This window comes from Xiphophorus hellerii, chromosome 11 (genome assembly GCF_003331165.1).
Source record: "Xiphophorus hellerii strain 12219 chromosome 11, Xiphophorus_hellerii-4.1, whole genome shotgun sequence".
Taxonomy (NCBI): Eukaryota; Metazoa; Chordata; class Actinopteri; order Cyprinodontiformes; family Poeciliidae; genus Xiphophorus; species Xiphophorus hellerii.
The window spans coordinates 23,605,330-23,622,383 of NC_045682.1; the positions used below are offsets into that span (position 1 = coordinate 23,605,330).

At 35.9% G+C, this 17,054-nt stretch overlaps 4 protein-coding genes across 4 annotated transcripts; all 4 read left to right on the forward strand.

The window, feature by feature from the left end:
• Nucleotides 1–1,706: 1,706 nt before the first annotated feature.
• On the forward strand, nucleotides 1,707–2,941 carry LOC116728639 (olfactory receptor 51F2-like). Its single transcript, XM_032576893.1, has one exon. It carries the CDS (start codon nucleotides 1,804–1,806, stop codon nucleotides 2,779–2,781), a length of 978 nt encoding a protein of 325 aa, XP_032432784.1. The 5' UTR covers nucleotides 1,707–1,803; the 3' UTR covers nucleotides 2,782–2,941.
• A 2,625-nt stretch (nucleotides 2,942–5,566) lies between these two features.
• LOC116728684 (olfactory receptor 1-like) lies at nucleotides 5,567–6,925 on the forward strand. Its single transcript, XM_032576957.1, has one exon. It carries the CDS (start codon nucleotides 5,666–5,668, stop codon nucleotides 6,659–6,661), a length of 996 nt encoding a protein of 331 aa, XP_032432848.1. The 5' UTR covers nucleotides 5,567–5,665; the 3' UTR covers nucleotides 6,662–6,925.
• A 2,604-nt stretch (nucleotides 6,926–9,529) lies between these two features.
• On the forward strand, nucleotides 9,530–10,882 carry LOC116728742 (olfactory receptor 1-like). Its single transcript, XM_032577035.1, has 2 exons — nucleotides 9,530–9,540; nucleotides 9,901–10,882. The coding sequence occupies exons 1-2, from the start codon at nucleotides 9,530–9,532 to the stop codon at nucleotides 10,868–10,870; spliced, it is 981 nt and encodes a 326-aa protein (XP_032432926.1). The 3' UTR covers nucleotides 10,871–10,882.
• A 2,510-nt stretch (nucleotides 10,883–13,392) lies between these two features.
• Nucleotides 13,393–14,542, forward strand: LOC116728712 (olfactory receptor 1500-like). The gene has a single exon (XM_032576995.1). The coding sequence runs from the start codon at nucleotides 13,492–13,494 to the stop codon at nucleotides 14,485–14,487; it is 996 nt and encodes a 331-aa protein (XP_032432886.1). The 5' UTR covers nucleotides 13,393–13,491; the 3' UTR covers nucleotides 14,488–14,542.
• Nucleotides 14,543–17,054: the final 2,512 nt, after the last annotated feature.

Genomic DNA, 17,054 nt, shown 5'->3' on the forward strand with positions numbered 1-17,054 from the left:
CGATTAGGAGACCAGCGGCAGCTGGGGCGGAGGCCAGAATGAGCTGAAATGCAAACTGGAACTACTGACAGAATTTGGAGCGATCTTAGCAACAGAGGGAAGAGAGGGCTACGGCGGCCTGAGCGGGGAACTAACGGAACGAGCTAGTCGCGACCCTGGAAATGCCAAGACTGACCGGCGATAGGAGGCGTGGTAAACATGAGTTAAAGGCGCTGGTACGCTGACAGAGACGTAAAGCGAAGGGAGAATGAACGAGTCAGGAGCAGGTACGTCTTACCTAGATGACGCCCAATGGGCGCAGATGAAGCTGCGGGTTGATGAGGCTGACAAGCCAGCTGCGAGCCGAGATAGGTGGAGGTGAGCGTAGCGGTCTGATGCGACGTCCTCTCGGAGGTGAACTGGGAGAGACGATCGGGCAACGGATCGAGTCCATGGTGGGGCGAGCAGGAAGAGCCGACGTGCGTCGGTGCAGCCACGGCGGATCGTGGAGACAACCAGCGCTTGCTGCGGGGGACAGCGCCAATGAGCCGCAGCAGCCTATGGTGAGCCGGAACGGGGAACCGGGAAGATAGCGGAGGACTGCGACGTCAACGAGGGGAGGACGGAAAATTCCGGCTCGTCGTCGCCGATGGAGGCCGAAGGAAGGCGTGATGAGGGCGGTTAGATTGGTGAGGAGTAGCGGGGAGTCGACAGGAGCGTAGCCGGCCGGTGAGGGACACTCCCTGGATCTGGGCGGACGGAAGGCAGCTGAAACTTGTTGACTGAATGTCTGAGAGGTAGGAGAAGCGTTCACGTAGGTTCGAAGCACGGCTGACGAGCAGGAAGACCCCAGGGTAGCTCGGACTTTTGAAGGTGTCTTTGGACGACGATTGGCTGGAGTGGCGTGAAGCTCCGGTCCAGATTGGCTGCGGTCGGGCGTAGTGATTAGATGATGTGGTGAAGCTGGTCGAGTCTCCCAGTTTGAATTTTCGCCAAGGCTCCATTTTAACTTTTCATCCTATTGTGCAAACTGGCATACTGAGATCTTTCCCAGTATGCCATGAAACTTTCCAGTTTCATGTAGAATTTGCATGAATTATCAAGTTGATAATTGAAAAGAAATATTGACTTTCTGATTGGTGATTAAAAATCAAGTATTTTGTGAAATAAACATGGATTCCTTTTTACAGAAGTGAAATAGGCCCAAGTGATTTAAAGGCAACAAACAGAAATAATAACCAATGCTGTGATTAATGTATTGATTCATGTGTTGATTAAATAAAGATTGAATGTTGATTGCTTTGCTTGTAATAAAATGAAAAGTGATTATAAATGTATTAGATGTGACAATACTGTGAGGCCTTTAGCCTTTGTATTATCAGTAACTAGTAACAGTAACTTGAGCAAAAGCAAAAGGCACTAGAGAGACTTATCACTTTTCTAGTTTTTAACTTTCTTTCAATGACTTCAGTGTGAAGGACGCAGATGCAAAAACCTGACAAGTCAAAAACATGCACAAGTTAAGTTTTCTTTAATGGATTATGGGTAATTATGTCTTATTTGTCCAATATGAGCGTTATTTTTGCAGATGATATTTAGTATTATGGTAACAATAAGGAGCTTTTTATGAGTGACAGAAACCAGTGAGTCACACTGATGTATGATAATCACAGGAGAAAAGATATAAAAGGAAAGGTAACCCTGCAACAGACCAGAGAGCAGCAAACTCATCCTATTCTCTGGTGTGCTGGGAGACAGCAACTTCTTTCAAGCTACTCTGTCGTTCTTGATTATGTTTTTGAGCCTGGTAAATGTGTAATAGTGATGTATAGAGAGACTCTGCCTACCTCCATATTTAACTCCACATTTGTTCGACCTGCAGAGTTTTATCTTGGTGGGTTTTACAACATCCCTCATGTTAAATATTACTATGTATTCTTGTGCTTTGTGTACATCATGACTGTCCTTGGCAATGGTTTCCTTCTCTCTGTTATCTACAAGGTGAAGACTCTACATAGTCCTAAATATATAATAGTTTTCAACTTGGCTTTCACTGATCTATGTGGGAGCACTGCTCTCATCCCAAAACTCTTGGACACATTTTTGTTTAACAGAAGATACATTGTTTATGAAGCCTGCTTAGCTTACATGTTCTTTGTTTTATTATTCACAAGTCTACAGTCATGGACGCTTGTCACAATGGCATATGACAGATTAATAGCAATTTGCTTCCCATTAAGGTATCACAGCATTATAACTACAAAATCTGTTGTTGTAATCCTGCTGTGTTGTTGGATGTTTTTGGTTGGCATCACGGCAACTTCGGCTGGTTTTATTAATCGCCTCTCGTTCTGTTCATCTATAGAGATTAAAAGCTTCTTCTGTGATCATGGACCAATATATCAGCTGGCCTGTAATGATAAATCTTACAGTTACATAGTGGCTACTATTGCCCTTATTGTGATAATGTGCATTCCCCTCATTCTGATATTTAGCTCTTATGTTTGCATTGCCATCGCTTTGTCCAGGACTATTTCAAGAGAGGAAAGACTCAGAGCTTTAGAAACATGTACTTCTCACCTGATTCTTGTTGCCATATTTTTTCTTCCATTTGTGGGCACCAATGTAGCTGTACTGACTTCCTACATTCATCCAAATGCAAGAATAATAAATTCAAGTTTGACATTCACAGTTCCCTCGCTGCTCAATCCTATTATTTACTCTTTGAAGACAGAAGAAGTGAGGAATGCCATTAAGAAACTTTGCAGAAGAGCTAAAATGAGGAACATCAATGCAAAATGATTATTTTAATTATCAGTTGTTTGTAACTAACCTTTCCTAAGTTGAAATTTTGCTCAGTGATTATAAACTGCTGCTGGTAACTGATTGTGAGTCAGGACTGTGAATGTGTTGTGATGATTCTGTATCCCAACTTTTTGGAATTAGTCATCTTAAAAATAGTGTCAATAAATTAATAAACAGATTTATGTGATTAAATTATGAGAGAAGTTATTTTTGTCTTGCATATGAAGATATATTTTGTGCATGTTAATGAGGGAAAGTATGGTTATGCACCCAGACTAAAGAAAAACTAAATCTGGTTACTGTGTAACTTATGTAAGCAATATTTAACATAATATACTTTAGAAACTAAGCAACCAATACAATGCAGTTAATTAGCAAAATAATTGCAAATACTAAATACTTTAGAAAAACATTTAGCAGAAAGTTCTTCCTGTAAGAAGTAACCACAGCCAAGTAACCACTTATTTTTTTGCATTTCACCTCAGCTAAATCTAAAATAAATTAAATCCCAGACAGATATGGATTATTTTTTTTATTCAATTAAGACATTTGTTCCTGATAATAAAAAAAGAACAGTCAATAAAAAGTGCCAAAAATATATATTTTTTATCTCAGCAACCAATGGCGAATCTTTCACATGCGGTACTGAAATTGTTTATATAATTAATGACCAGCAATTGTTTTCCATAGCATTTTAATATTTTATATTGGGTGATTAAGTGTCTGAGGTTGGTTTATGGGGGAATTTTTCTGCCATAATTCGAGAGCACATATTTTCAGTGGAATGACACAAGCACACCCACTTTAAACAAGTGTGTCAAACTCCAGTCCTCAAGGGCCGCTGTCCTGCAACTTTTAGATGTGCCTCTGCTGCATCACACCTGAATAGATAATTAGGTCATTAAGGCTCTGGAGAACTGATCTACACAAGGAGGAGGTAATTAAGTTATTTCATTCCAGTGTTTTGTACCTGTTTCACATCTAAAACCTGCAGGACAGCGGCCCTTGAGGACTGGAGTTTGACACCTGTACACTAGAAGGAAACAAGCGCACCCAGCATAACTTTCATTCTATTGGCTGAGAGGTTGCCAGGCAACGGTAAGTTTTTGTTCCAAGCCAGCAGAGAGGTTTGCAAGTGGAGATTTGATCTGAGCAGAGACAAGTTTTGAGCGCCAGGAGAAAGTTTGGAGAAAGCACAGTGAATATTTGAATGAGAGCAGAAGAATTGAATACAAGTTTTGCAGAAACTAGCAGAAAAATTCCCCCTACTGGTTGGTCATATTTCCATCACCCTAAACTTTGGTCCGATCACAGATTTTGTAGCAGATTTAAATCAGTACTTTGGCTATGCTACACCAAAATTGTGATACTACTTCTAAGAGGAACACACCTCTACACTCTCCAAACCACAAGATATTTTCTAACTGACTGATAGTTATGTCGTGGAAAAAACTATTTCCAAGCACTGTTCAGGTAAAATCACTCAATCAGGTTTATTCATGAATTGTGCACAACTCAGAGAGCTCACAGGACAATCTATAATGAAGCAAGTCTGAAACGGAAAGCTCTGCCAGGCAGAGACAACACGTGAGTTTTATACAAAGGGATAAGGGATCCAAAGCATGGGAATCAGACTGGTTCCCATGCAGCTGGGGAAAACAACGTCCAACCTCAACCACAAGATATTTTCTAACTGACTGATAGTTACCAACTCGATTGCAGCCTGCCCATGTCCTAAGGTGAAACTGGTCAGGTTTCGATCCAAGTTTTGATCAGATCCCATATAAATTCCTGTTACTTCCTCCTAAATCAGCTGCAACTTGAAATGGTTCAAATTGCAATTTATGTGTTTTGGGGTCAATGAATCCACCAGCTGACATTTTACATGATCTGCACCATTATAAACATCAGCAGTGTCATTTTAACATTTGTTTCCAACAGCAAATGATCTAATACTCAATAAGTGTACAATACCACTAAACACTAAAGTGACCAGTACAAAACCTGAAGGTTAAACCACAAAAAACAACTTTTGTCTTTATCGAACTATACGCATTATTTAAAAAGCCATGAGCAATTTTTAAAATTAATCTTTATTGTTGAGATGAAAATAATGATTTATTTTCCTATAGTTGGATGCCTACTTGTCTTTCTGGGTCTGTGTTTGCTATAACTTTAAGAAAGGACAAGAAAACCTTTAAATTATTTGTGTATTGATCACAACACATTGAACATTTATTAATATGATCTCATATCAGATGTAAATCACACACAGCCTTGAAGCCTACTAGTGACAACATGTATTAATTGTTACTTGCTCAATATTATCTAGGTGCAGTTTAATTAAGCTCTTTTGGAACATGTTTAGAATTGTTGGCCATCCATCTCAAACATTTTATCAGATATACCTGGGTTATATATCATCTTTTAAATCTAGGGTCAAAAGTTATGGGGAATTCATGAGGAGAGTTTTAAAGAAAGTTACATTTGTTTCTCTACCTTTTAATATTTTTTTTCAATTACTTCATTTATGGACACAGATGAAAACATGATGCAAATTTACAACAAAAATAATACTAACAATAAATGTAATTTCCAAGATGTTAAGTAAATGCTCCTTTTTATAGATATAATTTTATGCTCTGGTAACAGTAATGTTGAGTTGCGTCATATCGTTAATGACACCATCAGACGTTCATTGAGCAATACATGAGAGCGTGCAGTAACGATGAACTATATAAGTGAAAACATAGCATGGAACAGTTCAGAGAGCTGCACACACTTGTGATTCTCCAGTGTGTTAAGAAAACTAAAGGTGCTTTCAACACTCTTTGTCTCTCTCGTTATGATGTTTGTTTTGTGAGTATATCCTGCTATAAATATGAACAGAGAGGGTGAAAATACTACCATGTTTAACTCCACATTTGTTCGTCCTCTACATTTTTATCTCGGTGGGTTTTACAACATCCCTCATGTTAAGTATTACTATGTCTTCTTGTGCTTTGTGTACATCATGACTGTGCTTAGCAATGGTTTCCTCCTCTCTGTTATTTACCTGGTGAAGACTCTCCACACTCCCAGATACATAATAGTGTTCAACCTGGCTCTGACAGATTTGTGTGGGAGCACTGCTCTCATCCCAAAGCTCTTGGACACGTTTTTGTTTAACAGGCGGTACATTGTTTATGAGGCCTGCTTAAGTTACATGTTCTTTGTTTTATTCTTTGGAAGTATGCAATCATGGACTCTAGTCATAATGGCCTATGACAGATTTGTAGCAATTTGCTTTCCATTGAGATATAACATTATTGTAACAAGGAAATCAATAGCTACTATTCTGTTGTGTTCATGGACATCTCTAGTCATGGTCATTGGAGCCTTGGTTGGACTTCTTGAGCGCCTGTCCTTCTGTGCATCTGTGGTAATACAAAGTTTTTTCTGTGATCATGGACCAACATATCGTTTGGCATGTAATAATACATACATAAACTACATCATGGCTAATTTCACTTTTGCTGTAGTCATTTGTATTCCTCTCGTTCTGATAGGAGCTACGTACATTTGCATTTCTATAGCACTGAGCAGAACTGTATCCAAAGAAGAACGACATAAAGCAATGGGAACTTGTACTTCTCATCTGATTCTGGTGGCCCTTTTTTTTATACCATATCTGGGCACAAATATAACAGTGAAAACTAACGGCATTGATCCTAATATGAGGATATTAAATTCTAGTTTATCACACACAGTTCCCTCTCTGCTAAATCCGATCATATACGCTTTAAAGACAAAAGAAGTGATAAATGCTTTTAAGAGGCTTTGCAAAAGAAAAAAGATAAACAAACTTGTCTCGCAATTGCAAACTCGAACTTCTTAGTGCTTTAAGGCACAACTTTAACAAATTAATATTACATCATGTTAAGTTATTTTGCTCTGTTGATTTTTTAATGCTGATAATAAGGTGGTATGTGTACAAAAGTTATCTTAAGTAAACATGTGTTTTTGTTACTATGGTTTATTTCAGATACATGTTTATTTTTTAATACAAGATATTTTACGTGCAGTGGTGTTTTTATGTAGCGTAGTGATGACTTCAGATATACCTGAGATCCTAAATTGAAGTGATTAGTAGATATATTTACAGTTGGTTGTTTCTGAATGTTGTCCCTCTGTTGATCTGTCCAGAATGTACAGATCAACACATTCTTTTGAGACGAGTCAATGTAGAAAGTTTCATTGCAGAAAGCATGTAGGTAAAATGCAAAATGGTGATGGAAACATGTAACTGAGGACATCTAGAGTTCAAGGCTGAATTATAAAAAATAAAGTTGCTAATTCTCACCAAAAGGTTTGCTTGTCTTTTTAAGTAAAAGAGCATTCCATTTTCATGTACCTACTGCAGAAATCACACTTCACATAAGTAAAATTTAGTTAGTCTTATGTTTTCTTTAGAAAACATTATAAAATGCAGGTGTGACTACAGTGTAGCTTAGCACCACTATCAGTGTGTGAATGTGTGTATGAATGACTGAATGTAGTGTAAACACTTTGGAGTCATCTGCACTAAATAAAGTGTTAAGCTAATTCAGACCATTAACCAATAGAGTAAAAATAGTTTCCTAGAGAAGTGAGGAATTCATGCTTGAAATGGATTTTTAGATTATGAGACTGCCACTGTCTTGTTACCATATTTTATCTTCCATTTGTGGGCACCAATGTAGCTGTACTGACTTTCTACATTCATTAAAAATGCAAGAAAAATAAATTCAAGTTTGACATTCACAGTTCCCTCGCTGCTCAATCCTATTATTTACTCTTTGAAGACAGAAGAAGTGAGGAATGCCATTAAGAAACTTTGCAGAAGAGCTAAAATGAGGAAAACAGCCATTAAATTATGACTGTGACATTACTTGTTGTCTGTAGTTATTCTTTTATAATTCTATATGATGCTATTAATTGATGTTTTTTGAATGACAAACAAAACAACCTTCTGTTTGGTACTATGTGTATTTCTTATTTTTTATATAATAGCTGTGAATGTGTTGTTATTCTCTTGAGTAATTGATAAGTGACTGAATTTATACAAGACTTTTCTAATCATACTTTACACTCAAAAGCTGTTGAACTGAATTCACACCAATCAATAGGCATGTGACTTATGTAGAACAACAACTACACTGTAAAATAAACATCTCTAATTTATTGTATGATACCAGCAGCTGTATAAATACGGTAAAATTCCTGTAACCACAGAATTATACTGTGAAATTATGGATTTTATTGTAAAAACAGCTTTCGGTAGTGTACTGTAAATTTGGACATCATTTTTTATTTATTTATTTTTTTTTTACAATGCACAGCAAATTAAAGGTATCTTTGCAAATGAGGAAAGTTTTTTTCCTCAATCAACTCCTGAAAATAACAGCAGTTTAGAGATAGTGATTGTGTGTAAACATGGCATAAGAATCTAAACTAGGGTTAAACAATTAATAACAAAATCATTCTTATGTCAATATCACTATACGCAGTAACAATAGATAGATTCCAGCTCCTAGATCCAGGCCGTCTGTCGCCATCTTGATTGTACGGAAGCAGCTTTCAACTTCATTGATTGCAACAATATCCAAAGCGATGGTTGGATTGAGGTTGGAGAAAATGTCTTTTGGAGTACTGGTCAACTTTACGCAACAACACATATGGACAGTTCTCATCGTCATAACCAATCACAGCATCATCCTCAATGTATGGCTATTGGCAAACACAGAAAAGCCTCAAAAATGAATTTAAGCCTCTGTAATGCTGCTCATAATACTGTTCATATCGTGACATTTACCAAATTTGCATTTTGGAAATTTTCCTTATGTCATTCACAGCATTTTATCATACATCATCATACTCAATACATCTATCATACACATCATGCCTAATATAAATCTCTATGCAAAGTCCAGACCACAACAACCAAAAAGGAGAAACAACAGAAATGTTTGAACAATCCAAAATGAACTAAATACAAAGAACCAGAGATTGAGAAATTGCCTAAATGCAGCTTGACTAAAGATTCTCAACTAAATCTACTGGAAAATCATTGTCTCCTAAAAATATATTAAGTTATGTTGCTGATTTTTGCCCAGGACCTTCTTACAAATGACACCTAGTTCTCAACAGGGTTTATTTGGTTAAGTAAAGGAAAAGAAAAGAAAAGGAAACAAAAGAAAAGAGAAGAAAAGAAAATAAAAGAAAGTATACCTCACTGTGGATTCTAGAGAAAGTTTGAATAAAGTGTAATTTAACTTTTCATCCTATTGTGCAAACTGGCATACTGAGATCTTTCCCAGTATGCCATGAAACTTTCCATTTTCATGTAGAATTTGCATGAATTATCAAGTTGATAATTGAAAAGAAATATTGACTTTCTGATTGGTGATTAAAAATCAAGTATTTTGTGAAATAAACATGGATTCCTTTTTACAGAAGTGAAATAGGCCCAAGTGATTTAAAGGCAACAAACAGAAATAATAACCAATGCTGTGATTAATGTATTGATTCATGTGTTGATTAAATAAAGATTGAATGTTGATTGCTTTGCTTGTAATAAAATGAAAAGCGATTATAAATGTATTAGATGTGACAATACTGTGAGGCCTTTAGCCTTTGTATTATCAGTAACTAGTAACAGTAACTTGAGCAAAAGCAAAAGGCACTAGAGAGACTTATCACTTTTCTAGTTTTTAACTTTCTTTCAATGACTTCAGTGTGAAGGACGCAGATGCAAAAACCTGATAAGTCAAAAACATGCACAAGTTAAGTTTTCTTTAATGGATTATGGGTAATTATGTCTTATTTGTCCAATATGAACGTTATTTTTGCAGATGATATTTAGTATTATGGTAACAGTAAGGAGCTTTTTATGAGTGACAGAAACCAGTGAGTCACACTGATGTATGATAATCACAGGAGAAAAGATATAAAAGGAAAGGTAACCCTGCAACAGACCAGAGAGCAGCAAACTCATCCTATTCTCTGGTGTGCTGGGAGACAGCAACTTCTTTCAAGCTACTCTGTCGTTCTTGATTATGTTTTTGAGCCTGGTAAATGTGTAATAGTGATGTATAGAGAGACTCTGCCTACCTCCATATTTAACTCCACATTTGTTCGACCTGCAGAGTTTTATCTTGGTGGGTTTTACAACATCCCTCATGTTAAATATTACTATGTATTCTTGTGCTTTGTGTACATCATGACTGTCCTTGGCAATGGTTTCCTCCTCTCTGTTATCTACCAGGTGAAGACTCTACATAGTCCTAAATATATAATAGTTTTCAACTTGGCTTTCACAGATCTATGTGGGAGCACTGCTCTCATCCCAAAACTCTTGGACACATTTTTATTTAACAGAAGATACATTGTTTATGAAGCCTGCTTAGCTTACATGTTCTTTGTTTTATTATTCGGAGGGATACAGTCATGGACGCTTGTCACAATGGCATATGACAGATTAATAGCAATTTGCTTCCCATTAAGGTATCACAGCATTATAACTACAAAATCTGTTGTTGTAATCCTGCTGTGTTGTTGGATGTTTTTGGTTGGCTTCATGGCAACTTCGGCTGGTTTTATTAATCGCCTCTCGTTCTGTTCATCTATAGAGATTAAAAGCTTCTTCTGTGATCATGGACCAATATATCAGCTGGCCTGTAATGATAAATCTTACAGTTACATATTGGCTACTATTGCCCTTATTGTGATAATGTGCATTCCCCTCATTCTGATATTTAGCTCTTATGTTTGCATTGCCATCGCTTTGTCCAGGACTATTTCAAGAGAGGAAAGACTCAGGGCTTTAGAAACATGTACTTCTCACCTGATTCTTGTTGCCATATTTTTTTTTCCATTTGTGGGCACCAATGTAGCTGCAGTGACTTCCTACATTCATCCAAATGCCAGAATAATAAATTCAAGTTTGACATTCACAGTTCCCTCGCTGCTCAATCCTATTATTTACTCTTTGAAGACAGAAGAAGTGAGGAATGCCATTAAGAAACTTTGCAGAAGAGCTAAAATGAGGAACATCAATGCAAAATGATTATTTTAATTATCAGTTCTTTGTAACTAACCTTTCCTAAGTTGAAATTTTGCTCAGTGATTATAACCTGCTGCTGGTAACTGATTGTGAGTCAGGACTGTGAATGTGTTGTGATGATTCTGTATCCCAACTTTTTGGAATTTGTCATCTTTAAAATAGTGTCAATAAATTAATAAACAGATTTATGTGATTAAATTATGAGAGAAGTTATTTTTGTCTTGCATATGAAGATATATTTTGTGCATGTTAATGAGGGAAAGTATGGTTATGCACCCAGACTAAAGAAAGACTAAATCTGGTTACTGTGTAACTTATGTAAGCAATATTTAACATAATATACTTTAGAAACTAAGCAACCAATACAATGTAGTTAATTAGCAAAATAATTGCAAATACTAAATACTTTAGAAAAACATTTAGCAGAAAGTTTTTTCTGTAAGAAGTAACCACAGCCAAGTAACCACTTATTTTTTTGCATTTCACCTCAGCTAAATCTAAAATAAATTAAATCCCAGACAGATATGGATTTTTTTTTATTCAATTAAGACATTTGTTCCTGATAATAAAAACAAGAATAGTCAATAAAAAGTGCCAAAAATATATTTTTTTAACTCAGCAACCAATGGCGAATCTTTAACATGCGGTACTGAAATTGTTTATATAATTACTGATCAGCAATTGTTTTCCATAGCATGTTAATATTTTATATTGGGTGATTAAGTGTCTGAGGTTGGTTTATGGGGGAATTTTTCTGCCATAATTCGAGAGCACATATTTTCAGTGGAAAATCACAGTGGAATGACACAAGCACACCACAAGTGTGTCAAACTCCAGTCCTCAAGGGCCGCTGTCCTGCAACTTTTAGATGTGCCTCTGCTGCACCACACCTGAATAGATTAATTAAGTCATTAAGGCTCTGGAGAACTGATCTACACAAGGAGGAGGTAATTAAGTTATTTCATTCCAGTGTTTTGTACCTGTTTCACATCTAAAACCTGCAGCACAGCGGCCCTTGAGGACTGGAGTTTGACACCTGTACACTAGAAGGAAACAAACGCACCCAGCATAACTTTCATTCTATTGGCTGAGAGGTTGCCAGGCAACGGTAAGTTTTTGTTCCAAGCCAGCAGAGAGGTTTGCAAGTGGAGATTTGATCTGAGCAGAGACAAGTTTTGAGCGCCAGGAGAAAGTTTGGAGTAAGCACAGTGAATATTTGAATGAGAGCAGAAGAATTGAATACAAGTTTTGCAGAAACTAGCAGAAAAATTCCCCCCTACTGGTTGGTCATATTTCCATCACCCTAATCTTTGGTCCGATCACAGATTCTGTAGCAGATTTAAATCAGTACTTTGGCTATGCTACACCAAAATTGTGATACTATTTCTAAGAGGAACACACCACTACAATCTCCAAACCACAAGATATTTTCTAACTGACTGATAGTTACCAGCTCGATTGCAGCCTGCCCATGTCCTAAGGTGAAACTGGTCAGGTTTCGATCCAAGTTTTGATCAGATCCCATATAAATTCCTGTTACTTCCTCCTAAATCAGCTGCAACTCGAAATGGTTCAAATTGCAATTTATGTGTTTTGGGGTCAATGAATCCACCAGCTGACATTTTACATGATCTGCACCATTATAAACATCAGCAGTGTCATTTTAACATTTGTCTCCAACAGCACATGAACTAATACTCAATAAGTGTACAATACCACTAAACACTAAAGTGACCAGTACAAAACCTGAAGGTTAAACCACAAAAAACAACTTTTGTCTTTATCGAACTATACGCATTATTTAAAAAGCCATGAGCAATTTTTAAAATTAATCTTTATTGTTGAGATGAAAATAATGATTTTTTTTTCCTATAGTTGGATGCCTACTTGTCTTTCTGGGTCTGTGTTTGCTATAACTTTAAGAAAGGACAAGAAAACCTTTAAATTATTTGTGTATTGATCACAACACATTGAACATTTATTAATATGATCTCATATCAGATGTAAATCACACACAGCCTTGAAGCCTACTAGTGACAACATGTATTAATTGTTACCTGCTCAATATTATCTAGGTGCAGTTTAATTAAGCTCTTTTGGAACATGTTTAGAATTGTTGGCCATCCATCTCAAACATTTTATCAGATATACCTGGGTTATATATCATCTTTTAAATCTAGGGTCAAAAGTTATGGGGAATTCATGAGGAGAGTTTTAAAGAAAGTTACATTTGTTTCTCTACCTTTTAATATTTTTTTTCAATTACTTCATTTATGGACACAGATGAAAACATGATGCAAATTTACAACAAAAATAATACTAACAATAAATGTAATTTCCAAGATGTTAAGTAAATGCTCCTTTTTAAAGATATAATTTTATGCTCTGGTAACAGTAATGTTGAGTTGCGTCATATCGTTAATGACACCATCAGACGTTCATTGAGCAATATATGAGAGCGTGCAGTAACGATGAACTATATAAGTGAAAACATAGCATGGAACAGTTCAGAGAGCTGCACACACTTGTGATTCTCCAGTGTGTTAAGAAAACTAAAGGTGCTTTCAACACTCTTTGTCTCTCTCGTTATGATGTTTGTTTTGTGAGTATATCCTGCTATAAATATGAACAGAGAGGGTGAAAATACTACCATGTTTAACTCCACATTTGTTCGTCCTCTACATTTTTATCTCGGTGGGTTTTACAACATCCCTCATGTTAAGTATTACTATGTCTTCTTGTGCTTTGTGTACATCATGACTGTGCTTAGCAATGGTTTCCTCCTCTCTGTTATTTACCTGGTGAAGACTCTCCACACTCCCAGATACATAATAGTGTTCAACCTGGCTCTGACAGATTTGTGTGGGAGCACTGCTCTCATCCCAAAGCTCTTGGACACGTTTTTGTTTAACAGGAGGTACATTGCTTATGAGGCCTGCTTAAGTTACATGTTCTTTGTTTTATTCTTTGGAAGTATGCAATCATGGACTCTAGTCATAATGGCCTATGACAGATTTGTAGCAATTTGCTTTCCATTGAGATATAACATTATTGTAACAAGGAAATCAATAGCTACTATTCTGTTGTGTTCATGGACATCTCTAGTCATGGTCATTGGAGCCTTGGTTGGACTTCTTGAGCGCCTGTCCTTCTGTGCATCTGTGGTAATACAAAGTTTTTTCTGTGATCATGGACCAACATATCGTTTGGCATGTAATAATACATACATAAACTACATCATGGCTAATTTCACTTTTGCTGTAGTCATTTGTATTCCTCTCGTTCTGATAGGAGCTACGTACATTTGCATTTCTATAGCACTGAGCAGAACTGTATCCAGAGAAGAACGACATAAAGCAATGAGAACTTGCACTTCTCATCTGATTCTGGTGGCCCTTTCTTTTATACCATATCTGGGCACAAATATAACAGTGATAACTAACGGCATTGATCCTAATATGAGGATATTAAATTCTAGTTTATCACACACAGTTCCCTCTCTGCTAAATCCGATCATATACGCTTTAAAGACAAAAGAAGTGATAAATGCTTTTAAGAGTCTTTGCAAAAGAAAAAAGATAAACAAACTTGTCTCACAATTGCAAACTCGAACTTCTTAGTGCTTTAAGGCACAACTTTAACAAATTAATATTACATCATGTTAAGTTATTTTGCTCTGTTGATTTTTTTAATGCTGATAATAAGGTGGTATGTGTACAAAAGTTATCTTAAGTAAACATGTGTTTTTGTTACTATGGTTTATATCAGATACAAGTTTATTTTTTTAATACAAGATATTTTACGTGCAGTGGTGTTTTTATGTAGCGTAGTGATGACTTCAGATATACCTGAGATTCTAAATTGAAGTGATTAGTAGATATATTTACAGTTGGTTGTTTGTGAATGTTGTCCCTCTGTTGATCTGTCCAGAATGTGCAGATCAACACATTCTTTTGAGACGAGTCAATGTAGAAAGTTTCATTGCAGAAAGCATGTAGGTAAAATGCAAAATGGTGATAGAAACATGTAACTGAGGTCATCTAGAGTTCAAGGCTGAATTATAAAAAATAAAGTTGCAAATTGTCATCCAAAGGTTTGCTTGTCTTTTTAAGTAAAAGAGCATTCCATTTTCATGTACCTACTGCAGAAATCACACTTCACATAAGTAAAATTTAGTTAGTCTTATGTTTTCTTTAGAAAACATTATAAAATGCAGCTGTGACTACAGTGTAGCTTAGCACCACTATCAGTGTGTGAATGTGTGTATGAATGACTGAATGTAGTGTAAATACTTTGGAGTTATCTGCACTAAATAAAGTGTTAAACTAATACAGACCATTAACCAATAGAGTAAAAATAGTTTCCTAGAGAAGTGAGGAATTCATCCTTGAAATGGATTTTTAGATTATGAGACTGCCACTGTCTTGTTGCCATATTTTATCCTTCCATTTGTGGGCACCAATGTAGCTGTACTGACTTCCTACATTCATTAAAAATGCAAGAAAAATAAATTCAAGTTTGACATTCACAGTTCCCTCGCTGCTCAATCCTATTATTTACTCTTTGAAGACAGAAGAAGTGAGGAATGCCATTAAGAAACTTTGCAGAAGAGCTAAAATGAGGAAAACAGCCATTTAATTATGACTGTGACATTACTTGTTGTCTGTAGTTATTCTTTTATAATTCTATATGATGCTATTAATTGATGTTTTTTGAATGACAAACAAAACAACCTTCTGTTTGGTACTATGTGTATTTCTTATTTTTATATATAATAGCTGTGAATGTGTTGTTATTCTCTTGAGTAATTGATAAGTGACTGAATTTATACAAGACTTTTCTAATCATACTTTACACTCAAAAGCTGTTGAACTGAATTCACACCAATCAATAGGCATGTGACTTATGTAGAACAACAACTACACTGTAAAAAAACATCTAATTTATTGTATGATACCAGCAGCTGTATAAATACGGTAAAATTCCTGTAACCACAGAATTTTACTGTGAAATTACGGATTTTATTGTAAAAACAGCTTTCGGTAGTGTACTGTAAATTTAGGGACATCATTTTTTATTTTTATTTTTTTTTTACAATACACAGCAAATTAAAGATATCTTTGCAAATGAGGAAAGTTTTTTTCCTCAATCAACTCCTGAAAATAACAGCAGTTTAGAGATAGTGATTGTGTGTAAACATGGCATAAGAATCTAAACTAGGGTTAAACAATTAATAACAAAATCATTCTTATGTCAATATCACTATACGCAGTAACAATAGATAGATTCCAGCTCCTAGATCCAGGCCGTCTGTCGCCATCTTGATTGTACGGAAGCAGCTTTTGACTTCATTGATTGCAACAATATCCAAAGCGATGGTTGGATTGAGGTTGGAGAAAATGTCTTTTGGAGTACTGGTCAACTTTACGCAACAACACATATGGACAGTTCTCATCGTCATAACCAATCACAGCATCATCCTCAATGTATGGCTATTGGCAAACACAGAAAAGCCTCAAAAATGAATTTAAGCCTCTGTAATGCTGCTCATAATACTGTTCATATCGTGACATTTACCAAATTTGCATTTTGGAAATTTTCCTTATGTCATTCACAGCATTTTATCATACATCATCATACTCAATACATCTATCATACACATCATGCCTAATATAAATCTCTATGCAAAGTCCAGACCACAACAACCAAAAAGGATAAACAACAGAAATGTTTGAACAACCCAAAATGAACGAAATATAAAGAACCAGAGATTGAGATATTGCCTAAATGCAGCTTGACTAAAGATTCTCAACTAAATCTACTGGAAAATCATTGTCTCCTAAAAATATATTAAGTTATGTTGCTGATTTTTGACCAGGACCTTCTTACAAATGACATCTAGTTCTCAACAGGGTTTATTTGGTTAAGTAAAGGAAAAGAAAAGGAAACAAAAGAAAAGAAAGTATACCTCACTGTGGATTCTAGAGAGAGTTTGAATAAAGTGTAATTTAACTTTTCATCCTATTGTGCAAACTGGCATACTGAGATCTTTCCCAGTATGCCATGAAACTTTCCATTTTCATGTAGAATTTGCATGAATTATCAAGTTGATAATTGAAAAGAAATATTGACTTTCTGATTGGTGATTAAAAATCAAGTATTTTGTGAAATAAACATGGATTCCTTT

Coding starts and splice junctions, on each gene's coding strand:
- LOC116728712 (XM_032576995.1), top strand. CDS start 13,492: ATGAACAGAGAGGGTGAAAATACTACCATGTTTAACTCCACATTTGTT.
- LOC116728639 (XM_032576893.1), top strand. CDS start 1,804: ATGTATAGAGAGACTCTGCCTACCTCCATATTTAACTCCACATTTGTT.
- LOC116728684 (XM_032576957.1), top strand. CDS start 5,666: ATGAACAGAGAGGGTGAAAATACTACCATGTTTAACTCCACATTTGTT.